Source organism: Penicillium concentricum (assembly GCF_028827145.1).
Source record: "Penicillium concentricum strain IBT 3081 chromosome Unknown utg000002l_segment0_segment0, whole genome shotgun sequence".
Taxonomy (NCBI): Eukaryota; Fungi; Ascomycota; class Eurotiomycetes; order Eurotiales; family Aspergillaceae; genus Penicillium; species Penicillium concentricum.
In genome coordinates this window covers 2,438,161-2,463,389 of record NW_026622755.1, presented here as the reverse complement: position 1 = coordinate 2,463,389, position 25,229 = coordinate 2,438,161, and the positions used below count along the sequence as shown (strand labels likewise).

The window sequence follows — 25,229 nt, the reverse complement described above, 5'->3', positions numbered from 1 at the left end:
CTTACATGTCTGTATACGCCATGTAGCCCTACATAGAGATGCAAATAAACTTCCGATTTTTCTCGACTGATGCAAGCCACTGGCTCCACAGAAAAAAAAGCAAAGAAAAAAAATATACCTGGGCGTTGCATTGACCAGACACATCTTCATGTACGTACCTACATGTAAGTACATATATCATGGTTCAATCAAGATGTGTTATTAGAGCAGAGCCTGTCTAAATATGTATGGTAATGGGTGTAGATGCTAGGGTATCAGCAAACCAAGTTTCCCTAAGCCCGTACTCCAACCCGATAGAAACCGCACACTTTATAGGCTCTTACAAGTCTAAATCTTCAAACGGACCCATCAAAGAAGGTTGCTTACCAATTATTCATCAAACCGAAGTTTCCAGTGTGTAAAACCGAGTGGGACTCCGGACGTGGCCCGCTTCCAAGAGATATAAATGGGGCAGACCCCCAGAAAAGATGTGTACAGTAAACATTTTCCCCAATTCACAAAATGGCGCAAACAGACTACAAATTCGAAGGCTGGATGGGTCTCGACCCTAGTGCCGGCGAGGGCAACATGGTCTGGCAAGAATTCCAGCCGAAAGAGTGGGAGGAGACCGACATTGATATCAAAGTCTCTCACTGCGGCATCTGCGGTTCTGATTTACACACTCTCCGAAGTGGCTGGGTATGTATTCCGTTTGTATCAGCGAGATCTTAGCATGAGAAAGCTCGCTGATATAGAACGTTGTATAACATCCGTAAAGAAAGAAGAAAAAAAAAAAAAAAAACTAACATTCGCCACAGAGACCCACCGCTTACCCCTGCTGCGTAGGCCACGAGATTGTCGGCACAGCCGTGCGCGTGGGAAGCAAGGTCTCCGACATCCAAATCGGCGACCGCGTCGGAGTCGGCGCCCAGAGCGAGTCCTGTCTCGGCCGCCTAGGCGACTGCGAGGAGTGCGCCTCCGGCATGGAGAACTACTGCAGCAAGAAGGTTGTCGGCACGTACAACAGCATCCACTACGACGGCAGTAAGTCGTACGGCGGGTATGCGCGGTACAACCGAGTGCCCGGCCACTTTGCCATCAAGATCCCTGATGCTATCCCCTCGGCCGATGCTGCACCTATGCTGTGCGGTGGCGCTACCCTTTACAGCCCGCTTAAGCACAATGGCTGTGGTCCTGGCAAGCGGGTTGGAATTATTGGCGTTGGAGGTCTGGGTCACTTTGGCTTGCTGTTTGCTAAGGCTATGGGGGCTGATCGGGTTGTTGCTATCTCGCGGAAGATGGCTAAGAAGGAGGATTCGCTGAAGATGGGGGCGGATCTTTATATTGCGACTGATGATGAGCCCGACTGGGCTACCGTTCATGCTCGGTCTTTGGATCTCATTGTTTCCACTGTCTCGTCTACTAAGATGCCTTTTAATGATTACCTGGGCCTTCTGAAGACTGGTGGATCTTTTGTGCAGGTCGGCCTTCCTGAGGATGGTGGACTTTTCGCTCCTGTTCGGAGCTTGATGCGCCGCATCAATCTCTCCAGTTCCCTCGTTGGTAGCCCTAGCGAGATCCGGGAGATGTTTGAGCTTGTTGCTGAAAAGGGAATCCGCCCTTGGGTGGAGGAAATCCCGATGAAGGATGCGAACAAGGCGATTGTGGATATGGAGGATGGAAAGGCCCGCTACAGATATGTGCTGGTTAACGACGAGTAGACACCTGTGACTAAAAAGAAAAACTTGAACGAGATTAGAATATAGAGATGTGCACATGAAGTCTAGAGAATTGAAGGTCAAAATATAACTACACTGTATAGATGTGAGCCAATCAAATTACGCACGTGAGGGCCGTTCTCGGAGGCACTAATCCATTTTGGGACACTCAGATTTCCCCCGCGGTGGGATGAATCATTCCGCCTCTCTTCTTCTCTACTTCGGTTTCAAGCAATTTCTATTGAGTCAATTGACCTTTTAATCATGGCTCCTACACTCTCACAACAATACCTAAGTACTCGCGGTGCTGAGTATGGGGTGAGTCGAAAAACAACTTCATTCCAAACATGTGACTAACAAATCTGTTCTAGAGATCCTTTGAAGATGTTGTTCTTCAAGGCCTGGCCTCAGATGGAGGTCTCTTCATCCCGGAGGAAATGCCCACCCTCCCAAAATCATGGGAGACCGAATGGCGGGATCTGAGCTTCGAGGATTTGGCCCTCGAAATCATGTCGCTCTATATCTCTACCGACGAGATTCCCCGAGAAGATCTTAAGACCATTATCTATAAGTCATACTCGACTTTCCGTCACCCCGAGCGCACTCCTTCAGTCCTCCTCGAAAAGAACCTCTACTTGCTAGAGCTATTCCACGGCCCCACCTTTGCGTTTAAGGATGTTGCGCTCAGCTTCCTCGGAAACCTGTTTGAGTATTTCCTTGTTCGCAAGAATGCTGGAAAGACTGGCAAGGACAGACACCACCTGACCGTTGTTGGTGCCACCAGTGGTGACACTGGTTCGGCTGCTATCTACGGACTCCGCGGCAAGAAAGACGTCTCGGTATTCATTCTCTTCCCCGATGGCGGCCGAGTCTCCCCCATCCAAGAAAAGCAAATGACCACGATCCTTGACCCTAATGTTCACAACCTCACCGTCGCGGGCTCGTTCGATCACTGCCAGGATATCGTCAAGGCCCTCTTCGCTGATGAAGACCTTAACTCCACCCACAACATCGCCGCGGTCAACAGCATTAATATGGCCAGAATTTTGGCCCAGATTACCTACTTCTTCTACTCCTACTTCTCCCTCACCAAGACCGACTCGTTCAACAAGGATTCCAAGGTGCGAGTGGTCGTCCCGTCCGGCAACTTCGGCGACATCCTTGCCGGCTGGTTCGCCAAGCAGATGGGTCTTCCCATCGAGAAACTGGTGATTGCCACCAACGCCAATGACATTCTCGACCGCTTCTTCCGCAGCGGCGGCCACTACACCAAGAAGGCCCTCGACGCCCCCTCCGACCACGGCGTCAAGGAAACCCACAGCCCAGCTATGGACATCCTCGTCAGCAGCAACTTCGAGCGTCTCCTCTGGTTCCTTTCCTACCAAACAGCCAACGGCAACGAAGCCGAGCGCCGCAAGCACGCCTGCGAAAGCGTCAGCGGGTGGCTCAACCAGCTCAAGACGGAGGGCGGCTTCCAAGTCCCCAGTGCTGTCCTCGAGGCCGCCAAGGTCGATTTCGAGAGTGAGCGCGTTAGCAACGAGGAAACTATCTCTATGATCCGTGATATCTACAAGACCTCCTTCCCCAAGGGTCTTGGCCCCGGCTCTGCCAAGAGCTCCAAGACCGGTGGCTACATCCTTGACCCCCACACTGCTGTCGGTGTTACTGCCACGCGCCGCTCTTTGGCACGTAACCCGGATGCTGTCCATATCTCTCTGTCCACTGCCCACCCGGCTAAGTTTGCTAGCGCTGTTGACCTTGCTCTGCGTGCGGAGGATGGTTACGACTTCACTGAGATCTTGCCCCAAGAGTTCATTGGTCTGGAGCAGCGTGAGAGCCGAGTCACCCCCGTTGGCGAGAGTGCTGGCTGGCAGGGTGTTAAGGAGATTGTCAAGGCCGAGCTTGAGCAGGAGCTGCAGGGTTTGCGGTAGATTCCGAACCTGGCAAGATACACCATGCTTGGGATACGCGGAACTGATGAGGTCCAACGGGGGGAGGGTGGAACGTGTGCAGCCGAGAAAAATCTGTTGTAGTATAGACGTGTTAGAAACGTTCGGTTTTACTGTTTTCTCTCTTCTACCTAAATATGTGTCTGTTTTGTTGTTACATAGTCAATATCAAAAGTTCAAGTATAGACCATACAAATACATTAAATGAACATAGCACAATTATGAGCACAATGAAGACTAATAAATAATCATAAGGGAATAAAATTGCAGATACAAAGAGCACTTGTGTATCTGGTGTAATCGTTGCTTTTGGAAGTTCCAAGACTTAGGGCTAATGTTGTGAGGACTCTGAGGAGATGTATCTAGAACTTTTGAACACCAGGATCTAGAAATATCAAGTTCATTAAGGAGAGAAAAATCTATCTGAAGATTTACAACTAATGCCACTCCTTAGGAATTTCTTCAAAAACAAGATAAATTGACTTTTGATTCAATGCAAATGCTATCTAAGACGAGTAAAATCTTAAAACATCGAATGAGCCAAAGGATACAAGCAATAAAGACACTATATTACTATTAGTATATTGAAAACAAGTCTGACAAAGTAAAAGGAAATCTCGAAATGACCAAGCAACCAATCTTCTTAAATCCTCCAGCCTTGTTAGTAAAAAGCAGAAGAAGAAATTCCAAACGGAGCAAAGGTCGGACAATCTCAAAGGTACTCAAGGTACCATGAGGTCTCTCTGATCCGCACCACTGAAGAACAGGGTTTTCAGGAACCGAGAGGGATCCAGATCTCAATGAAGAGATAGATCGGCCGTCGAATGTTCTCAACTGATTTACAGAAGAGCCATGAGGGCAACAACACCGGCAAGGAGGCCGACAGCGGGCTTGACGCTGGAGGCGGCACCGGTGAACTCGTTGGAAGAAGGAGAAGCACCGTGCTGCTCGGGGGTAGAGGGCTGCTCCTCGGGGGTGGAGGGGTGGGCAGCGGGCTGGGTCTCCTTGGGGGCAGCAGGCTCGCTGTGGGCGGGCTTGGAGACAGCGGGCTGGGACTGAGCAGGGACGGCGGGCTTGGAGGCAGCAGGGACACCGGGCTTGGACTCGGCAGGGACACCGGGGACAGCGGGCTTGGTCTCAGCGGGAACACCGGGCTTGGACTCGGCAGGGACACCGGGGACAGCGGGCTTGGTCTGAGCGGGGACACCGGGCTTGGACTCAGCAGGGACACCGGGGACAGCGGGCTTGGTCTGAGCGGGAACACCGGGCTTGGACTCGGCAGGGACACCGGGGACAGCGGGCTTGGTCTGAGCGGGAACACCGGGCTTAGACTCGGCAGGGACACCGGGGACAGCGGGCTTGGTCTCAGCGGGAACACCGGGCTTGGACTCGGCAGGGACACCGGGGACAGCGGGCTTGGTCTCAGCGGGAACACCGGGCTTGGACTCAGCAGGGACACCGGGGACAGCGGGCTTGGTCTCAGCGGGAACACCGGGCTTGGACTCAGCAGGGACACCGGGGACAGCAGGCTTGGTCTCAGCGGGAACACCGGGCTTGGTCTCAGCAGGGACACCGGGGACAGCGGGCTTGGTCTCAGCGGGAACACCGGGCTTGGACTCAGCAGGGACACCGGGGATAGCGGGCTTGGTCTCAGCGGGAACACCGGGCTTGGTCTCAGCAGGGACACCGGGGACAGCGGGCTTAGTCTCAGCGGGAACACCGGGCTTAGACTCAGCAGGGACAACAGGGACAACAGGGACAGCAGGCTTGGTCTCGCCGGGGACGACAGGCTTGGTCTCAGCGGGCTTGGTCTCGGCAGGGTGGCTCTCGACGGGCTTGGTCTCAGCAGGCTTGGTCGCGACGGGCTGGGTTCCAATGGGCTGGGTTCCAATGGGCTGGGTTCCAACGGGCTTGGTCTCGGCGGGCTTGGTCTCAACAGGGTAGCTGTGAGCGGACGTGGAGTGACCGGGCTTCTGGGGAACCACAACCTCTCCGGTGGGCTTCAGAATGGGGGCGGTAGGGCCTGCGGTGGGGCCTCCGGTGGCGGGAACAGTGGCATTGTAGAAGGTCAGAGGCTTCTCGTTCTCACACATAGTGCAGACAGTAGTCTTGGTGATGGTGATGGTGCTTGTTCCGGTGACGGGGACGGTCCAGGTCTTAGAGCCAGAGGTGATCGTAGACGAGGTGACTAGGAGGTATTGTTAGAAAGTGTGGTTCAAGTGGTATCATTTGGCAGAGATTCTAGGACTTACCAGGGCAGGTGGTGGTCACGAAGGTGAGCGTCTTGGTGGTACCAGGGTTCACGGGGACGTGGGGAGTGGTGGTGTGCTCGTGCACCGGGGTGGTGGTATTGTGCACCGGGATGGTGGTGTGCTCAGCCACCGGGGTGGTCGAGGTGGTGCACGGAGTGGTGGTGTTTCCGTGCACCGGGGTGGTGGTGGTATGCACCGGCACCGGGGTAGTGGTGTGCTCGTGCACCGGGGTGGTCGAGGTGGTGCAAGGAGTGGTGGTGTTTCCGTGCACCGGGGTGGTGGTGGTATGCTCCGGCACCGGGGTAGTGGTGTGCTCGTGGACCGGGGTGGTCGAGGTGGTGCACGGGGTGGTGGAGTGCTCAGGCACCGGGGTGGTGGAGTGCTCATGCACCGGGGTGGTGGTGTGCTCATGCACCGGGGTGGTGGTGTGCTCGTGCACCGGGGTGGTGGTGGTCGAGGTGGTGCACGGGGTGGTCCACGACTCAGTGGACTCAGTGGACTCGCCCCAGGAGTCGTGAGTCGAGACGTGCTCGGCCGGCTTGGACCAGCTCTCGCCCCAGCCCTCAGCCTGGCCAGGGGCAGCAACAGCAGCAGAGCTCTGAGCGGCGGGACGGATAAACTCCTCGCCACGAGCCTGCATGATACCGGCAAAGGCCGGGCTGGCAAGCGCCAGAAGAGCAACGGAGTTGATCATTTCGAGAGATCAAAGTCTTAACAAACAGACTTGAGATAACGAGTGAAGAGTTGATAATAGAAAGTTGGAAAGATGGACAGACATGAACGATCTTATATGCCCTTTTGAGAAGACTGGTTCCAAGTCATGACGGACATGGGTGCCACGGTCGTGTCCAGGACAGAAAGGTAGACCTGATTCACAATGTGACCATATGAGGCCGAATGCAGGTACTAGATTAGCTTACCGATTGAGGAGAAAGGCACAGAAGTAAGGCCATTGGACAAAAATTGATGTAGTGATCCATTCATATGGCAACTCAGATGCAAACGTGACAGACTGTAGTATCATTGGGGTAAGTAGTGCAGGGGGTCTCCATCTCCATCCAGTAGGGTAACCTAATGCGGAAATAAAAGAAGATCTTGGCAACTTTTGTAGTCTCTCAGAATCGGCAAAAGTAGTAAGCAAATCACTCGGGTGACTGCACATTGGTTCATTTAGATACAGAAGATCGCTCAATGATTGTTCAAGAATACATTTAGTTGGGATTATATGGCCAGCAAAAGCACCAGCCGGACCAGTGTTAGCAGGGCAGTAGCCATGAGACCTTCGGACCTGGATGTGGTCGATGGTGTGATTATTGGGCGATCATATTCGAAAGGGACCACACTTGTTACGACGAGGCTCCTCTGATTGGGGATGAAAACCCCACGGAATTGCATGGCCTTGCAGTGAGAACATAAACAAGTCAACCAGAAGCAGTCAAAAGTCCCCAAGTACGGTTTGGGGCGTTTCCTTGGCTCTCTGGAATGTGGGAATAACATCCGATTGAGTGTAGGTGTTCCATTGGTAGGTGTCACTTTTAAAGAATGTACGCGTGAATCCGAAGTATTCCCGTAGCAAGAGGATCCCAACCTCCTCGCAAGATATCTTTTTTTGAGGGATTAATCCGGATGTGGTCCATCGTAACATTGTCAACTGTGATCAATGACGGGGACATCTCAATCCAGTACTGCGTTAGGCTAACCCCACTGCGCGAAGATAGGGCTTTTGCCGCAAAATAACAATGGGGTTGCAGTTGGAAATTGACACAGAAAAGCCTTCAACCAATCTGTGTAGCCTGTACGGTCGTTGCTCTTTGGAACAGCAGGGCAATCTAGATGTCATCCAAGGATCCTGGTGGGCGAGAGGTACAGCAGTGAGGTACATGGATTTTGGCCGCAAGCGGCAAGGGGATAGACGTAGTACCCCAGCATCTTGCGACTGAGTTTGCGACTAGTCAGGGCGCTCCTCAGTAAATGTGAGCAACAGTGTCGAGGCAATCCGTTTTCGGTCATAGATAGCAGTCCCATTTGAGCATAACACGTGACATAGGGTTTAGGGCGGACGCGTGCACGAGCCATCGCGCGTCGCGCGTCGCGCCTTCCTGTTTGGGTTCAATTAAACCCCAGAGATACTTGAAGCATTTCCAAGGTTGTCTTGCCCACCAGACTCACCCACAATGCCTCATTCCATATCATCTGGCTCTGCACAAAATGACGATGAGATGCCGGATGCCCCTCCGGTCGCGACCCCGACTGAAACTGGTGTCAAACTCGAGGACATGTTCAATGATGATGACGATGACGAGGAGTTCCCGGCTTCTGGAGATGTGAAGATGAACTCTCCAGCAAAGGAAGAGTGAGTGCTAAGCTCTCCTGCAGTCACCTCTGGACTTGACTGCTGACCAAAAGTTTGCAGGCCTCCAGCACCCACACCATCGGGGGTGGACCCAGATATCATGCTCGCCTTCTATCAACGACTTTTTCCCTTCCGATACCTTTTCCAATGGCTGAATCATGGAATTGTACCGACAAAAGACTTCGGCAACCGAGAATTTGCACTGACACTGCAAAATGACGCCTATCTCCGATACCAATCATATCCAACCGCCGACCTGTAAGACCCATTTCAACCTTTATTGTCAAATCCCCTTTGAGCTAACGCATATGCCCAGATTCCGCAAAGACATACTCAAAATCAACCCTTCTCGTTTCGAAATCGGACCTGTCTACAGCACCAACCCACGCGATCGCAAAACGCTACGAGGCGGCCAAATGAAACCTGTCTCCAAGGAATTAGTTTTCGATATTGATTTGACTGATTATGATGACATCCGTACATGTTGTGTCAAAGCGAATATCTGCGCTAAATGCTGGTCATTCGTGACAATGGCAATCAAGGTTATTGATACCGCACTACGGGAGGACTTTGGATTTGAGCACATCCTCTGGGTTTACTCGGGTCGTCGTGGTGCTCACGCCTGGGTATGCGATCCCCGTGCACGCAATCTTCCAGATGATCGACGCCGAGCTATTGCTGGTTACCTTGAGATGATCCGTGGAGGGTCACAAAGCGGGAAGAAAGTCAACGTCAAACGGCCACTACACCCCCATATTGTACGCAGTCTTGAGTTGCTCAAACACGACTTTGCCCGGACCACACTCGGCGACCAAGACACATTTGAATCCGCCGAGCAGGCAGAACGCCTTCTGTCCTTGTTGCCCGATAAGACATTGAACGAATCCCTACGGAGAAAGTGGGACTCCTCCCCAGATCGTGCCAGCACCAGTAAATGGGCCGATATCGATTCACTCGCAAAGACTGGTAAGAGTAGCACGCTCAACCCGGCGACGCTCCGAGATGCGAAGCAAGATATTGTCTTGGAATACACCTACCCACGTCTTGATGCCGAGGTCAGCAAGAAGATGATTCATTTGCTGAAGAGTCCTTTCGTTATTCACCCCGGTACTGGCCGTATCTGTGTTCCCATCGATCCTCGCAATGCCGAAAACTTCGATCCTCTCACCGTCCCGACGGTAATGGACCTGCTCAGTGAAATTGATGAATATGACGCAAAACACCCTGCCGGCACAGCGGAGGCAGATATCCCTGATGTTGAAGGTAGTGCGATGAATGGCTCCGACATGAAGGGTGGTCATAAGGTGCAGGACTATGAAAAGACAAGCCTGAAACCTTATATCGATTTCTTCCGTTCCTTCGTCGCAGGCCTCATCAAGGAAGAGCGTGCTGTGAAGCGTGAACGCGATGACAGTGGCCCTGCTGTAAAGGCCGACCCTATGGAATTCTGACCGCACGATGTTCATGTTTGTTCCCTTTGCCCACTTTGCCTCATAGGATTATGACTTTATGTTTTGTTAATTACCTCCACCCATTTCATTTTGGATTTATATCAAGGGATTGCGCTTTCGAGGAGTTGGGGTTTATTGTGCATGGACCGAGTCATTTGTTATCAATCAGTCTGATTCTACCTAGGTACATATATTACCTTGTTCTCATTCGAATCTATTGAAGAAAGATGATCACTTGGCTGTGGAACTTGTCAACTTGGCCCAAAGTAAGCTAGAGCTAATAATACGGCCATGTAGTAAGTGAAGTGATTGTATATTGGAAATATTGGTACAAATAGAGTCACACAAGTAGTTGCTCTGAAGCTAACCATGAGGGAGGCACAAGGGTGATACCTCTGTATCAGGAAAACTTCTCATTATCAAGAGGCATATCCGACAGGATTAAGAAGAAACAAGCCAAAGGTTAAATGGGGTCAGTTAATTTTAAGCACCGATGAAGTTCTTGACGGCTAAAGGAGAAAGGTACTGTTAGCACGAGTCACAGAAACATTATATAGAAAGGGAAACTTACTCTCCAACCAGCGCAAGTACTCCTTCTGCTCCTTGACGGAGATATAGTCGGGAACCATATTAGCGAACTCGGCGTTAAGGCCACGGTCCTCGAGGTAGCGGTCCCAGAGACCCTGGAGGTCCTCATCGAGGTTCTCGAAGGGGGGACCGGCGTAGAGGCTCTGGCGAGCCCAGTCCTTCTCAGCAGTCAGGGACTGAGCGAGCTCAGCCTTGGCGAAGTGGGAGACCTCCTCGATCTGGAAGACACCGTCCTGGACAACGGTCTGGATCAAAAGAGCACCGTTGTTGGGCTTCTCAACAGTGATGGTAACACGGGCAGGGAAGCTGGGCTCGGGGTGCTCGAGGTCCTCCTCGGCGGAGGCCTCGGCATCCTGGCCGCGAGACTGGTTCTGGAAATCCATCTCGTCGGTCAGGGAGGCGTCGTCAAAGTCCTCCTGTTCGCTGATGTTCTGGATATCGGCGACGGTAAAGCTGACGCGGATGCTGAACAATTATATTTATTAGCCTTCATCATCGACATTGGAATAGGAAAAAAGCGGAATGGAGTTGTATGAATCGTACTTCTCGGTGCCGAACTTCTTGGTGAGGATAACCTCCTGTTCGCCGGCAACATCCTTCACCTGCCACTCGCCGTGCTTAACAACATCATCAATGGCTTCCTGTTGCTCCTCAAACTCGGGGATCTCGGAAGACTTCTCGTGTCTCAGCTCATCCTCGAGCTTGGCGAGAAGGTCGATGTCGACTGTAAAAAAGAAAATCCAAAATCAGCGCAAGGCCATATACAGAGTCCGCCACCAAACTGGATCGGATCCCGGCGGACTCTTTCAAATATCATTCAATGCGTCTTACCTTCGGATGAAGGAGCCTTAAAGATAGTGGAGGTAGAGAAAGCAGCGTAGGCGGGCTTAGTGGCCTGCTTCCAGGACTGGAGAGCAGGCTTGGGGAACGCTGGGCGCAGAGCCGAAGTGGCAATGGAGCGCGAGAAAGTGCGCGGGATAGAGCGGGAGATAGTGCGAAGAGAAAGCATTGTGAATGTGGATGGTCTAAAGTTGATGAAGATGAGAGCTTGGGGAAAAAGTAAATGAGCTAAGTTATTACGAGTGCCAAGACCGACGCTTCTGTTTTGGCCGACATTGCGCCACGCAATTCGATTCTACAGGCAAAATGCATTGATAGTTTTATTTTTCGTTAATTGATGATAATAAGTAATTTACGTTGATTGGAATTCATATCATGACTCGCTTTATTATATGCACAATGGCTGGAAGGCCTGGCGCATGAGAGAAACTATGTAGATGGACGATACAACCGCATTGAATTGAAATGGTATATTCGAGAATATTCGGCTGTACAGAATCTAGAGGAGAATCAATGTACCCATAATGCGCCAACCCAGTCTTTTTGGACACCAGACAAAAAAAAGATAGAAAAAAAGGTAATCGTGATCATGACATGCTCTTGGGTGGGAAAGTAGAGTTGAGTTTCTCTCCGGCTTTTGTGAACCGCATGAACTTGATCGCGCTGAGACCCGACCAGTGCCCATTCCAGTTCTTCATTGCGGTCATCGCATATTGATCGCTCAGATCAGGCATCCACAGTCCAGTCGCGAACTCTCGATCCTCAGTTTGCACCCGCTGTTTCAAGGCCTCTTCGCGCTTGCTAGGGGGACGTCCTTTCCGGCGCTCTGACTCGAGCTGTTTGATCTCCTCGGTATCACGGTCAATGTACCTGTTCTGGGTTAGTCTTGCGTTTGGTGGTGGATCGTTATTGTTACATACTTGGCGACGAACTCGGAAATCTCTTCGATCGTGAGGGCCTCAGTAAGCTCTTGAATAGCCTCGTGGATGTAATCAATTCGGTCAACTAGTTGAGTTAGCTGGGTGGCCTTCAATTTTCAATTGAAATGGGCAGCTGTCTTACTGTATGGCTGTCTTGCACGGTTCACAGTGGCGTTATGGCGGGACAAGCGATCGTCGCGAGCACCAGCCTTGCGGAGTCGGTGGGCATCGCGACTGTTCTCATGAAGCGCATTAGTGGAACTGCGCTTCTTGGAAATCTGCTTGTGCACCTTTTCCAAAGTAACAGGCATGGTTGCGGGCTAATGATAAGAATTACTCTAAACACTTCGCCGTAGATTTCGATGATAATTTTCGTGGATGCACCGGCATAATTAGGCGGTGACACCCAAATCACCGCCTTCCCCACTCGAGGAAAGCGCGTCTGCGCGTCGATATAGGGACATTCCAGGAGTTATTTACTCCCTCAATTCTTAAACTGACAATTAATTTGGACTTCACATTGTATTCCATATTCATCACTCTCTTGCTTGTGAAAATCTCAACTTATGTTATCATTCATTGCTTGAATAAGAGGACCCGCCTGTCCCTCGAACGGTGTCCACCATGGGCATTAAAGGTATGTTGTCTTGTTATTGTCTAGGGGGAAGATGAATGGTGATTTTAACGCAGACAAACAGGACTTCACGGGCTTCTCAAGTCCATTCAAAAACCATGTCATATTAAGAATTTCAGTGGACAAACACTTGGAGTCGATGCATATGGATGGCTGCACCGAGGAACTGTCGCTTGTTCAGTGGATCTGGTCCTGAACAATCCTACTAGGAAGTATGTCTTTCCGGTCTCTTCTTCCATGCACACTTGACTAATAATATTATCTTATGGCAGACACATTGATTTCGTCCTCAACCGAGTCCGCATGCTTCTTTTCTTTGGAGTGAAACCGTACCTTGTTTTCGATGGCGACAATCTGCCCAGTAAGGCAGGCACTGAACAGGATCGTCACAGACGACGCCAGGAAAGCAAGGCCCTTGGACTGGAGCTACAACGGAAAGGGAGGACGCCGGAGGCTTACCAGGAGTTCCAAAAGGCCGTCGATGTCACGCCATACATGGCCCGCGAGTTAATTGAGGAATTGAAGCAAATGAATGTGCAGTATGTGGTGGCCCCGTATGAGGCAGATGCCCAGCTGGTGTACCTGGAGCAACAGGGCGACATTCATGGAATCATATCCGAGGACTCGGATTTGCTTGTCTTTGGAGCAAAGCGGTTGCTTTCAAAGTTGGACCAACATGGGGAATGCATTGAGATAAACCGCGCCGATTTTACTGCTTGCCGTGAGGTCAGCTTAGTTGGCTTCAGTGACCCAGACTTCAGAAACATGTGCATCTTGAGCGGCTGTGATTATTTGGCAAATATTCCTAAGCTGGGGCTGAAGACTGCCTACCGGATTATTCGCAAACATCGCAGCGTCGAAAAAGCCCTGCGTATGCTCCAATTTGAAGGCAATTTTCGAGTCCCAGCCGACTACCTCGCCAACTTCAAACAGGCCGAGTTAACCTTCCTGTACCAACGGGTCTTCTGCCACAAAGCTGAAAAGCTAGTGACTTTGACGCCACCTGATAAGGATGTCAATTTGGCCGCGCTGCCATTTATCGGCGCAGATATGGAGCCAGAAATTGCCGTCGGGGTTTCTCGTGGCGATCTGGATCCAACCACCAAGGAGCCAATAATCTTGAAGCCACTAGCCGCAAATAGATGGACCCTTGGAATCAATCGCCGCCAGACACTTGGTACTTCCTCCGAGTTGAAGCCAAAGAAGTCCATCAGTTCGTTCTTCACCCCGAAGAGGACGCCGCTAGCCGAGCTAGACCCTAACACCCTAACTCCGTCTCCGAGCCAGCAGCTACTCCTAGAGCGCAATGCAAACAACAGCTGGCAAGCCAATGCAGCGCCCTTCCGCTCCAACTCGGTCAGGTCCACGCCTATCGGGGCCTTTCCTGGGCGAGGCCTCAGCCCTATGGTTAGGAGTGTGGAACGCTCATCTTTTCTGGCCCAAACTACATCGACGACCTTGCAGTCCACAAAGAGGCAGAGACTCTGCTCTGAGGCTGAAGGAGATTCTCTACCTACTTGTTCCCCTGCTTGCAGTCGCTTCTTTGCTCCTACTTCCGAACAAGCTAGCCCTAGCGGCCAAAAGCTCTTCCGCTCAAAGCGGTCACGCAAATCAGTGATCGGCGTCTTCTCGGATGAAATGGCCGAAGACATAATGTCTAGCATTCCTGATCCTAGCACTACCCCTGGGCCTGCTGAGTCTAGACCTGAGAGCACCCTTGAGATATCTGGCAAGCCCAGTGAAGTTGAAACCCCTCCCAGCCCTACTTCCAACATAGCCCCAATGACTGGGAACCTTGAAGTCTCGCAGAATACTTCCAAGGATACCACACCGGACTCCCCACGTTTCAGTCAGGCTCTTGACTATCATGTTGACCGGCAAAACGCGAATGTACTTTCCAAGTTTACTTTTCAAGCGGGGCAAAAGCCCGAAACAACCGCAGCTAGCTCTCTCATGACTAAGATTCCTGCGATTCAGACTTCTCATAGACCTTCAACGCCCTCGATTCCCAGAAGCCCAGCTGCGATTGCACGGAGCAACATTTCTCAACGACGTCTAACACCGCTCCAGCGGATGGGACAATCCGCTCTCAGCCGGTCTAACAGTATCAACATTCCCACTAAACTCCGGGATGCTGAGGCTGCTGAACCTCGGACTGAACCTTCTTCTTTGGTCATAAAGGGGTCCTCCTTTGGAGGAACCCAAGGCAGTGAAGATCTCATTGTCCCAGACAGTGAGGATGAAGAGGATGAGCCCAGCACAGGGCACTCGACTACTCTTGATCTCAAACGCTTTTCTTTTGCCGCAAATTAGGCTGCATCTTTGATTACGGAGTAGGACTGGATCATCGGATCTTGGTATCCGGGGTAGCATTGGACCACTGGTTTGGTGGGTTCCACTTTGGCGCGTAACCTGTGGTGTTAATACTTTTTTTAATTGGGATTATTGTTTGACATAGCGTTGGTTAGGGTTTAAAAATCATAGCGTGAAACGTCCTAAAACATTGAATCGTGCCCAATGCGTATGTAGATTGTATTGAAATGTAGACCCAATATCAAAGAGGCTGGGTAAATCTCGTGGCTTGTGAAAGTGGGGCGAAGGTTATCAGGATCTGCACTAGTACATATCAGGACTAGTCAGGCCCAGATTATCCCGTGTGAGTGGGCAGAATTACCCACTGAGGAGGCGGTCTGAAGTTGGTTACCGGGGAAGCGGGAGAGTAAACAAGAGCGGTTGGCCCAGCCTCCTACATTTACTATACTCTTGCCTCATCCCCAGCCTCCAAATCACTTTGGAGAATCTGTCAATTAGACTGACGTTGAGTTTTTGTGCCTGGATCCCTTCTCTCCCTTCCATTCTTTCTACACATTCTGTCTCTTTCATATACTTCCCACCTGTACTTCACAGGCGTCAAGTCACATCTCTGACCCATCTGCATAATCCACTCTAGGATCCGGATTCCATATTATCAAATATTTTGGTCATTTTTCAAAGTATTCTCACCATTGAATATCTCCTGAAGGATCCGATCTTTATCCTACGCTCCACATTCCTCATCTACATTCCATTCCAACGATCTCGATATCGATTCACTTGTCATCTCAATCACACTCATCGACAAGTGCGCCACTGGGTGTACGATTGAATTCTGCGATCGCATTCAGTTTAGGTACCTCCTTCTCGGAGACCCGAGAAGCGAGTCAACAAAAAAGTGAAGGAGTTTGACCCCGAGGTGGTCATAGTTGTACACAATGGCTTCTCCCTTTGCTCAAAAATGGTCCCGTAAGTGACGACATACCAAGAGAGAATACAATGGCATTGTCGCTAATCTTTATTCAGGGTTCGTGCCAATGATCGGGTACCACCATGTGTTGATGATTATCATCGCTGTTGCAATTATCTTGTTATGTGAGTGCCTGTCGATCATCGATCTCTCTACTGGAAGGTAACTAACAAATTGTAGCACTTCTGTTGGCCGGCTGCTCTTCGTCATCACCACAGATGCCCAACATTTTCCTTATCTCTCTGTACTATGAAAAGTACAACCCCATTCGGGATCTCGCACAAGTCGCCCCAAATGTTGTGACTGCCATCTCCAACATCGTCGGCGGTGCAGAGTTGGAAGTTCGGGTGGGATACTTTGGTATCTGTGTTCAGCCTGATAAAGGTTCTTTTATCTGCAATGCCAACGCGACGGCGCTGGCTGAGATTGTCACTGTGGATCAAGACCCACTGAACCTGATCTGGGTTGCCTCGACATTTAAAGATGCCGTCGTGTTCCCCTATCTACTGTGAGTAGTAATTCGCACTTCCTTATTGCTGGACAACACTAATACTCGTACAGGATTGTTGCTGTCATTCTCGCATTCTTCTGTTTCATCCTCCTGGCGACATTCCCTGGCTGGCACGAGGAGATTGACGACGCTGGATCCGAGCGTGAAGTCAAGCCTTTCCCCTCGCGCCCTGTCTCCCAGGTCGCGCTAGCCCTCATCTTCGTCTCCTCCGTGTTCGTCCTTGTGTCCGTACTATGGCAGCACACAGCATCTGTCGCTGCCAGTACGATAGCCCAAGACATGGGCAATGGAAGTGTAAGGAGCGGCGTCGGCTCTTCGGCAATGGTACTTGGCTGGTTTGGCTTTGTCCTACTAGTCATAGTAACTGTTGGTTTGCTGATCATGATTTTGAGTATAAGTCTGCTCCGCAAACTGACCGACGATGAATAATCACATTGATTCATCAGCGCCGTAGCAAGGAACACTTGCTCTCTTTGCTTTTCTTTTTCTTTTCGCGACTTGCTTACACCTCTTCTTCGCCTACGACTTACCTTACCCTTATAATGGGACGACACAAATGGGAAATGAATAATATCTACGAGCACACGACACTGGCTCACAATTCACGGAATGGATGGGAACGGAACACACGACACTTGGGACATTTTGATTCCCCAAGGGGAATTTGGGACTTTGAATTTTATGAACATATCTGAGGATATGGATACTCGCATGCTTTCTATTCTTGGGAGTTGACACGAAACATCTTCGTCATTTCATCTCGAACATCATATTTGGCAACTCTGCCGATCTACCAGAATAGAATGAATGCAATGCCATCGAGTCACTTTTTGTACAGATCTTTTTTTGCTGGTGTTGGTTTTTTTGTGCGGACTTTTGTTATATGTTGAGCACTCGGCGTTTGTTTTTTACTCCATGTATACCACAGCCTCTTGTTGATTCCCATGCTGTGTTCGCCTCTTGCTTCTCATGCAGAAATGCAAATGCTACTTTGTCCTCATGACACAATATCAAAATATACCAAAGTCAAGTCTTCATAACTCAATCTTTCTCTCCCTCGAATGAGTAACCTTCAAAATAGACGGTGTCTTCGCATGATTTCATTTTTACAGCAACAACAACGCATGGCCTTGACTACTAACTACCATTCGCTAACAAAATTACGTTTGGATAGATATCAAGCGATATACCTAAATTAAAATTATATGACGAATGCTAGTTAGCTCTACCCGAAAGTATAGTTCAAGCTTTCTGAATTACTGAGAATATGGAATATGACAGATTTAATATGGGACACAAATAGATCAGGGGAAATAGATCATGGTGATCAACGGATATTTCTCTGGTGTTCGACGGTGGCCTACATATATATGCCAGTCCAAGGTATGCTGCCCTGCTATACTACAAGACTAGGCTTCATCTCAAGACTATATATTATCTGCGTAATCAAGAGTGTTCCACAGTATGGTTTGTCCTTGACGGTGATGATTGGAGATATATTCCTTAAACTAGGATATAGCTAATGATGATGGGACGAGGGAAAATAAGACGAACTGAGTCGAGGCAGAGAATAGCACCGCGCTCACGCGGTTTTAGAAACGGTTATCGCACACTATTGAGTATTAACCTCATTCAGAGGAATCGCTTGTTCAGCCCCCTTAGGACCTACTATTCAAAATGTCCATAACTTGCTGGTACAAATGGGTCGTCGTCTCCTCGGCCCGGGCCCAAGAAGACTTTGGTCGAGACAATAGGATCAGCCGCCGAGAAGGAGTCAACCAACTCCTCCTCGCGGGGGCATGTTTTGTTTGAAAATATTCAAATTCCCTCCTATTCTGGTCCAGTCTTACAACTCAACCTCCTCCTCATCCATCGCTTCGTCTTCGGCTTCATCCTCCCTTTCCGAAGTCTTGTGCTTCTTGGATGGAGTTGGGTCCTTTGGCGGAGGGACTGACTGTTTCAGCTTTCCATAGGGGATACACACAGTCGCAATAGTAGTGGGAGAGGACTGTAGCTTCCTCATAATACCAAATATCGTGCTCCTTGGTGAGTGATGCTGAACCTCCATAACACCAGCATTCTGTGTAATAGCCTGGCAGCCCACTTGCCACTGGGCGTATGAGTAGGCGTTTGTTACAGGAAATCATGGTGTTTTGTAAGAGGTCAGTCACACCCATGCCATGTTTCCGGTCAGTATTAGAGATGCCAAATCAGGCAAGGCCATTGGAGAAACAGTTTCGGCTAGATACTCTAGAGCCTAGCACAAGAAGGACGCCGGTGACCGAATATGTTGTACGATGTTGTTGTCCAATGCTACGTGTAGCACGCAGTGTAGACAAGTTATCGATGCCGAAGAAAGACGAGCGTAAAGAAACTTCTGTTGACCGCCATAATCCAATTTCCCCCCTGAATTCACCTGTGTCTTATATCTGTCATATATAATCCCCTGTGATTCCGTAGTCCGATGGATCAGCGATCTTGCACCATAACTTCTGGTATATATTTGTTCCTCACTATCATTCGTCATTCAACATCATGGTCGACACGGCGATTTAATCTCTCCCAGATTTGATCTCTCCCACCACGGACCAGCAGCGTGAGGTGCCCAAAGGACTATATGGGAGATCGAGCATAAAAAGTGTTTCTGGGCTCAATTCCTTGCTGTCGATTTGCTTGAACTCAACAATATGATCGACATAGCACCCAGAAACACATTTTATACTTGATCCTCCGTATAGTCCCCTGGGCACGTCACGCTGCTGATCAGTGGTGGGGAAATCAAATATTCCTCCAACGCCTGCCCGAAGCTCTGTTCACCGGAAGAGATTCTTAGAATCTTTGAAGGGGTTATTCCTGCACCGACATGGGCAATTCTGGGTTTTTACCCTGACTTATGGCTCGACCACTTTCATCGACGTATGAACGTAGCAGAAACGCGTCAAATGCCCGCGCGCAGAGGAGTACGATTGTAACAGGACATTTACCTTGAGAAAGAATACAAACAGACATGCCAAGAGGTGCACGATCAATTCAAGTGGCGCTGCCTTAACAAGCGTTGATCCCCCGTTATCTCGCCTAAGCGTTGATCTGATCTGCTTCATACAACCGAATGATCATAGCTTTAAATGCGCGAGGAATATCAGATCTCTTCATTCGACTTGATCATGCACCCCCTTGGCATGTCTTTTCGCATCCCTCCTCGAACTGTTTTGTCACAATGGAGCTTCTCTGCGCGTGGGCGTTTGAAGCGTTTCCGCTACGTTAATATGTTGGCGACATGGTTGGCTCATGATATGCTCGAGTGTGAGAGCAGAGCCCAATGATTGCCCTTGTCGATGCAGAATTACCTCTTCGAATATCTCCAGAATCCCTTCGGGTGAATACCTTCCCATCAGCTGTGTGAACTCATGACAGGCCCACGTTTCTCCTCAATCAAGCTCTTCCGGCGAAGTTCCTTTTCCCTTTCCCCTCAGGAATACCATCTTCTTTTTCATTCTTTTGTTGCACCTGTTGAGACGGACAGCTCTAGGCTTGTCAGGATTGATGATGGGTATTTGCGGGAAAGGGAGTAACGAGTATGAAGGCGACAAAGGTTGAGGTCGCTCGCTGGTGTCCTCCTCCACCTGGAAACTATAAACCACTGCCACATGACCATATTTGGGGAGTGAATGTGTAGAGCAAGAGCTGGGAAGTGTAGATAGATTGTAAACTGCCAGGAAGGGTGTCCAAACGAGATTTGCCTAGAGAGGAGATGGAGAGGACGGAGGAGGTGAAGGAGGTGAAGGAAATAATTATAGAATATCCACTGAACCTATGAATATCTACTTTAAATCGTTCTTCCGGGACTTCATATGACCATAAAGGTGGATAAGAAAAGTGAGGCTCCATACGCCAATCCATTACTGATGCAAGCCGAACCCGGACATAATAAAAACTCGTAAACATACAGATAATGCTGGTCACCAGCATATGGATCAGCCTTCAAAAACTGCGGCTTTGAGGATTCCGAATACAGGATGAAATCAATAGTCCATAGAGTAACCTCCTCTTCCTGCACCTCCGCCACCATTGTGTCCATTCTTGCCGTCGTGTGCCCCATCGTGTCCACTGCTATGGTCATCCAGCGATCTATACTGGTAGTATTCACCTCGACCACGACCCCGGCCACGGCCTCGGGTGTTGTTACCGCGCCCGCGTCCGATACCTCGGCCGCGACCACGAGCTCCTCTTCCTCGCGGACTATCATCGTATTGGTGACGTCCGTCACCTCCGCCGCGCTGAGCGGAGTGGTAGTTGCCGCGGCCTTGAGATGGGCCTTCAAAGCCGTTGTTTTGATTGGGCCAGCTGACATTATCATCTTCCTGGAAGCGTCTCTTATGACTCCTGTTCATAGGCTGTTCTCCTTGGCGATATTCTCCGCTGTCCTCAACTCGTAGGACAACCTTCTCGCCGACCACGGTCTCAAAGGTCATGGCCCTGTCAGCCGGGATGGGATGCCAGTTTTGAATCTTTCCTGCATCGATGAGACGAGCACCTTTGCGAACAGCCAGTACTACGATTGGCAGTGGGTTCTCTGTGTGATATGGTTCCGTTGCTGGAATAGGCGCCACTCGGGCCGCCCATATCTTGTTGTCCAGGTTTCCGGTTCCGGTAACCTGCCACTTTAGTTTCTTGCCCATGCCTCCAACTTTGTCCAGAATTGAACGCGGCGCTGGGCGTGGGGTGATTAGGATGCTGTTAGCCATGTACTTCAGGTCATTTGATTCAGCAAGCCCTGGGGGGAGCAATGGAGCCAGCAAGTTCTGCGTCATGCTGTTTGAAACCTCTGGAGTGACCAGGTAGCCTGTGTAGAAGACGACCCGCTTGATATACATCCGTCCACAGCGGCTCTTGGTTACGTTCAAAGCAGGGTTGCGCAGTGTGAGGTTGTGGGCGTTGACCATGCGCTGCACCTCAGCAGTCTCAGTTACGGGGTCGAGGTATGTGCAGCCCTCAGTTACCTGGATGACTTCAGCAAGGACGGGCATCCGTGCGGTAGCGGGTCCACTTTGAAGTTCTCTGTTCAGACCCTCAAAGAAGTCTCGGAACCCTTTCACACTAGTCAAAGGTTAATACCTTGATATGCTCGGATTATCCAACTCGGTTGCCAGAGGACTTACTGCTTGACACGGTCTTCGTAGACGCGGATTTCCGCAGCCTGCTCGTAAGTGAAAACAAGATCCTCAAGAAAGTTTTGTTTGAACTTCATTGTCGTCGCAAACCGTTGACCATTTGGACCAACTTCGGGCTTGAGACCAATGAGGTCGAACTCAAGGTTCTGGCTAGCGACCATGCGCTTGATGATTTCTGAGAAGCCGGCCTCGCTTCGACCGGTCAGCAACACCGTGAGCGCATCTTTCTGCTCCATGCTATTCCTAACCAAACTAAGCTTCAAAAAGTCAGTTGAAACGCCCCAAAGATGCAATAAATGATAGAAGGCACACAATTTGCTCATTCCACCAGCCTTCCCATTTACGAGACTCTTCTGCCTCCATGCCTCTTCCTGTAGCGCCGAGAATGTTGGGATCGTGCCACCATCCTCCAGTTGCGAAACTATCATTGCTCTGAAGGAAAGCGATTGAGGAGCCATGCCATAATTGTGGGTTCGGTAGAGGACTTAGAAATACTGAAAGTTTGGATATTAGTGGTCGAGTGTCGGAGCATCCTAAGTTTGCATATGCTCACAGGTGTTGTCGAAATCGTAGACGTGAATTGCGCGAATTTGAGAAACAGCTGAAGAGTAAAAGTGTTGTTAGAATCATGGCAATACAAAGGACCGTAATCAGATCTAACCTGGGAGCTCCTTATTCACGATGGACCAGCGCCGTAGTGAAGTGATGGTATGCGGCGGCCGAATCCCGCTTCCTGTGCTGTACGACATGTTGGTAGAACCAAAGCGGGCAAGTTTTTCTGAGACAACTGCTTTGGCAGACCGCATGCTGTCACGTAAATAGGTGAAAGGTATTAGCACATAACGAGAGAAAGAGAGTTGAAGTCGCAAAACGAGCAAGCGCGGTGACGGAGCTCCCGAGAAGTTTTGCCGCCCAGAACGTGATAAGCGTGACAAACGTGATTCAGGAACTAAACCTTGCAACCCACCCCTGGCATGTCGCCTGTATGGATGATGTCGATTTGCGACAGGAAATCCTCCAGCGGACACTTAAAGAGGTAGCTGTTGAGGAGAAAGAGGCGGCAAATCCTTGTGTTATTTGTCTAGACACCATCACAGAGCCCTGTGTGGCACAGCCATGCCACCATGCCAACTTCGACTTCCTCTGCCTGATCAGTTGGATCGAGCAGCAACCCAAATGCCCGCTATGTAAGAATACTCGGGACACATATGTTGCTGATTAGCCCGGACTGACAATATGGCAGGTAAAGTCGAGTTGACAGCAGTGCAATATGAACTTAACGCCACACAAGGTCCGAAGCTATACAAGGTCCCGCCCCCGAACGCGCCAATCCCAGCCCCTCCAGCCGATATTCGATCGCGCCCTGGTAATCGCTATGGCCGACGAGGAGGGCGACGTCCTCCACCCCCGCCACGACTACCGCCAGATGACCCGCTCGAGCGCCGGCGCAATGTCTATCGCAACCAAACATACTCCATGCGGGTTGGATCCAATCGGTTGTCTCAATATAGGGAACTGACGCCCGAGCTCTTCAGTCGTGACGAGGAGCTCGTCTCGCGCGCTCGGAAATGGATCCGCCGCGAACTACGAGTATTCTCGTTCCTGAACCCGGAACCGGAGGAAGTAGAGCGGACAACTCACCAGGTCCCGCGACCTGGACCTGAACGGCTGGAGAATCGCAGGGCGAACAATGCCGAGTTCTTGCTGGAATATGTCATCGCTATCTTGCGCACGGTCGATCTCAAAGGCAGCGCTGGACAGGCGGAGGAGCTGTTGCGTGATTTCATTGGTCGTGAGAATGCCTGTCTGTTCCTCCATGAGTTACAGGCGTGGCTGAGGAGTCCGTATAATTCTTTGGAGGACTGGGATCGTCATGTCCAGTACTCGAATACTCCGCGGAGTACGTCTGACGGAGGGTATAGGGACTCTGAGGGCCCGGGTCGTAGACCGACTCCTGTTAACACTCGGAGTAGGCCACAGAGGTCCCGAAGACCGTACAGGTCCAGGTCTCAAGAGGCGATTGATCGCTCCAGGCGGCTGCAGCAGGCGCAACAGCGATATAATCCATATTAAATATGCAGCTTTACATGGAGGTGTTACATCTACAAATTTGATAACCATGTAGGAAAATAAGTCAATCTCTGGTTATCATATGTTATATATTGAACTGTAAGAATTGTGCTTTTTGTCGGGGAAGAATCTTCTGATCTCTTTCGTACTTTCTCCCTCGCTCTGTCTTCAAGTGGGAGGCGGGAAGTACGTCCGGATCGGAGTGGTGTTCCAACCCCGAGGCGTTATAACATACATGTAGATAGACATGTCAACATCAGTCTCAGTCGCGGGATGATCTCAATGTACTCAATCGACTGCAATCGGCCGAATTTTACGTGACGGTGACCAAGATCTTGGAATTCCGAGCCATATATATGCAAGAAAAGCGAGTTTTCATCAAAGGCGAAGCACTCATTCCAGTGCTGCTGGGACTCGGTGCAAGACATGATGATTTCGAACACATGAGGCTCGTCAGCAATCATCTCGGCAAAGATCCCACTGTAAATTATCGGAACATTGGGCTGGGCCGGTTTGCTCTTGATCCCAAGAAACGTGAGGCAATGCGACTAGAAGATTGGATCTTCCTCTCACAGAGGAGGATAACTACAAGTGTCATGACTCGGGAGTCGCTCGGGATTTTCTACCTGTGGGCTCTACATTCCAGCACAACACCGTTATCCAAGAGTCGGTGGTATTCAAGTCAATCATGAATCATGATGCAAGGATTCCCTTTGGAACAGCGCCAGGGTCTTGACTATGCTAGTCATAGCTGAACTGTAATTATTTCAACCTCCGCACCTTCACTGAGAAGGACATCCAGGGTTATCCCGCTCTGAAAGGCGTGCATCAGGATGGCGGGGATCAGACAATGATAGTGTTGCTGCGCTCCGAAAATCTTCGCAAAGACAGCGGAATCACCTTTGTCCATGATAACAGTGAAACCACGGGGGACTCGGGGTATGAAGCCAAGCCTGCCTTCATCCTCGACCGATTGCAGCATCCCCACGTTTTAGGTACTTTGATGTTCGCCGACATCAGCTATAAACACAGTGTGACTCCTGTACATCAATCTCGCGAGGAAGATCGCGCCGTCCGAGATATGCTGGTCCTCATCACTCGGAAGCCTAAGCTGCCAGGACATCCGTCCAAAATCATGGACTCAATGGAATCGAACCGACGACTTCCACTGCGGCTTTCGCTATGGCTACCTGGGATCTCACACACTCCAATAGCCACCATGCGTATTGGAGTGAGACAGAGTGATCTGCGTTAGGAAAGCGAGACCCGCGAGGGACATCTGCCTGCAAGAACGAGCTCTAGATTTTTTTGCGATGCCAACAACATTTTTCGTTGGATCTAATCAGTAACTGGTTATGTACTATTGTTCGGTATTGTTTCAGTGTTTAGTTCATAATGTATTATGTAGTTATCAGAACTGGGTGTTGATACGCTATGAATTTCTTAAAGGGAAAATGCTATGTATGCTAAAGATATATGAATGTAGTCGTCATTTCATGAAACACAAGCA

The 25,229-nt window shown here is 50.2% G+C and overlaps 12 protein-coding genes across 12 annotated transcripts; 7 read left to right on the top strand and 5 right to left on the bottom strand.

The window, feature by feature from the left end:
* Window positions 1-501: 501 nt before the first annotated feature.
* N7517_004512 (NAD(P)-dependent alcohol dehydrogenase) lies at window positions 502-1,700 on the top strand (the record flags this gene model as incomplete). The annotated part of the gene is made up of 2 exons (XM_056722242.1): window positions 502-678; window positions 798-1,700. The coding sequence occupies 2 exons, from the start codon at window positions 502-504 to the stop codon at window positions 1,698-1,700; spliced, it is 1,080 nt and encodes a 359-aa protein (XP_056578492.1).
* Window positions 1,701-1,961: 261 nt separating this feature from the next.
* On the top strand, window positions 1,962-3,628 carry N7517_004511 (threonine synthase THR4; the record flags this gene model as incomplete). Its single annotated transcript, XM_056722241.1, has 2 exons — window positions 1,962-2,015; window positions 2,069-3,628. The coding sequence occupies 2 exons, from the start codon at window positions 1,962-1,964 to the stop codon at window positions 3,626-3,628; spliced, it is 1,614 nt and encodes a 537-aa protein (XP_056578491.1).
* An 857-nt stretch (window positions 3,629-4,485) lies between these two features.
* On the bottom strand, window positions 4,486-6,592 carry cspA (putative cell surface protein; the record flags this gene model as incomplete). Its single annotated transcript, XM_056722240.1, has 2 exons — window positions 4,486-5,834; window positions 5,899-6,592. 2 exons carry the CDS (start codon window positions 6,590-6,592, stop codon window positions 4,486-4,488), a joined length of 2,043 nt encoding a protein of 680 aa, XP_056578490.1.
* A 1,480-nt stretch (window positions 6,593-8,072) lies between these two features.
* Window positions 8,073-9,702, top strand: N7517_004509 (DNA primase subunit PRI1; the record flags this gene model as incomplete). The annotated part of the gene is made up of 3 exons (XM_056722239.1): window positions 8,073-8,251; window positions 8,312-8,509; window positions 8,568-9,702. The coding sequence occupies 3 exons, from the start codon at window positions 8,073-8,075 to the stop codon at window positions 9,700-9,702; spliced, it is 1,512 nt and encodes a 503-aa protein (XP_056578489.1).
* Window positions 9,703-10,185: 483 nt separating this feature from the next.
* On the bottom strand, window positions 10,186-11,299 carry N7517_004508 (MAM33 family protein; the record flags this gene model as incomplete). Its single annotated transcript, XM_056722238.1, has 4 exons — window positions 10,186-10,211; window positions 10,274-10,755; window positions 10,834-11,014; window positions 11,122-11,299. The coding sequence occupies 4 exons, from the start codon at window positions 11,297-11,299 to the stop codon at window positions 10,186-10,188; spliced, it is 867 nt and encodes a 288-aa protein (XP_056578488.1).
* A 418-nt stretch (window positions 11,300-11,717) lies between these two features.
* Window positions 11,718-12,361, bottom strand: N7517_004507 (translation machinery-associated protein 16; the record flags this gene model as incomplete). The annotated part of the gene is made up of 3 exons (XM_056722237.1): window positions 11,718-12,000; window positions 12,051-12,135; window positions 12,193-12,361. 3 exons carry the CDS (start codon window positions 12,359-12,361, stop codon window positions 11,718-11,720), a joined length of 537 nt encoding a protein of 178 aa, XP_056578487.1.
* Window positions 12,362-12,674: 313 nt separating this feature from the next.
* On the top strand, window positions 12,675-14,997 carry N7517_004506 (putative exonuclease; the record flags this gene model as incomplete). The annotated part of the gene is made up of 3 exons (XM_056722236.1): window positions 12,675-12,687; window positions 12,749-12,896; window positions 12,957-14,997. 3 exons carry the CDS (start codon window positions 12,675-12,677, stop codon window positions 14,995-14,997), a joined length of 2,202 nt encoding a protein of 733 aa, XP_056578486.1.
* A 938-nt stretch (window positions 14,998-15,935) lies between these two features.
* On the top strand, window positions 15,936-16,907 carry N7517_004505 (Fig1 domain-containing protein; the record flags this gene model as incomplete). Its single annotated transcript, XM_056722235.1, has 4 exons — window positions 15,936-15,966; window positions 16,024-16,092; window positions 16,148-16,475; window positions 16,529-16,907. 4 exons carry the CDS (start codon window positions 15,936-15,938, stop codon window positions 16,905-16,907), a joined length of 807 nt encoding a protein of 268 aa, XP_056578485.1.
* Window positions 16,908-18,324: 1,417 nt separating this feature from the next.
* N7517_004504 (uncharacterized protein) lies at window positions 18,325-18,660 on the bottom strand (the record flags this gene model as incomplete). Its single annotated transcript, XM_056722234.1, has 2 exons — window positions 18,325-18,588; window positions 18,652-18,660. 2 exons carry the CDS (start codon window positions 18,658-18,660, stop codon window positions 18,325-18,327), a joined length of 273 nt encoding a protein of 90 aa, XP_056578484.1.
* A 1,840-nt stretch (window positions 18,661-20,500) lies between these two features.
* On the bottom strand, window positions 20,501-22,455 carry N7517_004503 (rRNA 2'-O-methyltransferase fibrillarin-like protein; the record flags this gene model as incomplete). The annotated part of the gene is made up of 5 exons (XM_056722233.1): window positions 20,501-21,575; window positions 21,638-21,906; window positions 21,962-22,143; window positions 22,203-22,250; window positions 22,311-22,455. 5 exons carry the CDS (start codon window positions 22,453-22,455, stop codon window positions 20,501-20,503), a joined length of 1,719 nt encoding a protein of 572 aa, XP_056578483.1.
* A 179-nt stretch (window positions 22,456-22,634) lies between these two features.
* Window positions 22,635-23,722, top strand: N7517_004502 (RING finger domain protein; the record flags this gene model as incomplete). The annotated part of the gene is made up of 2 exons (XM_056722232.1): window positions 22,635-22,836; window positions 22,893-23,722. The coding sequence occupies 2 exons, from the start codon at window positions 22,635-22,637 to the stop codon at window positions 23,720-23,722; spliced, it is 1,032 nt and encodes a 343-aa protein (XP_056578482.1).
* A 353-nt stretch (window positions 23,723-24,075) lies between these two features.
* N7517_004501 (uncharacterized protein) lies at window positions 24,076-24,974 on the top strand (the record flags this gene model as incomplete). Its single annotated transcript, XM_056722231.1, has 3 exons — window positions 24,076-24,253; window positions 24,295-24,392; window positions 24,471-24,974. The coding sequence occupies 3 exons, from the start codon at window positions 24,076-24,078 to the stop codon at window positions 24,972-24,974; spliced, it is 780 nt and encodes a 259-aa protein (XP_056578481.1).
* Between the last annotated feature and the right edge of the window lie 255 nt (window positions 24,975-25,229).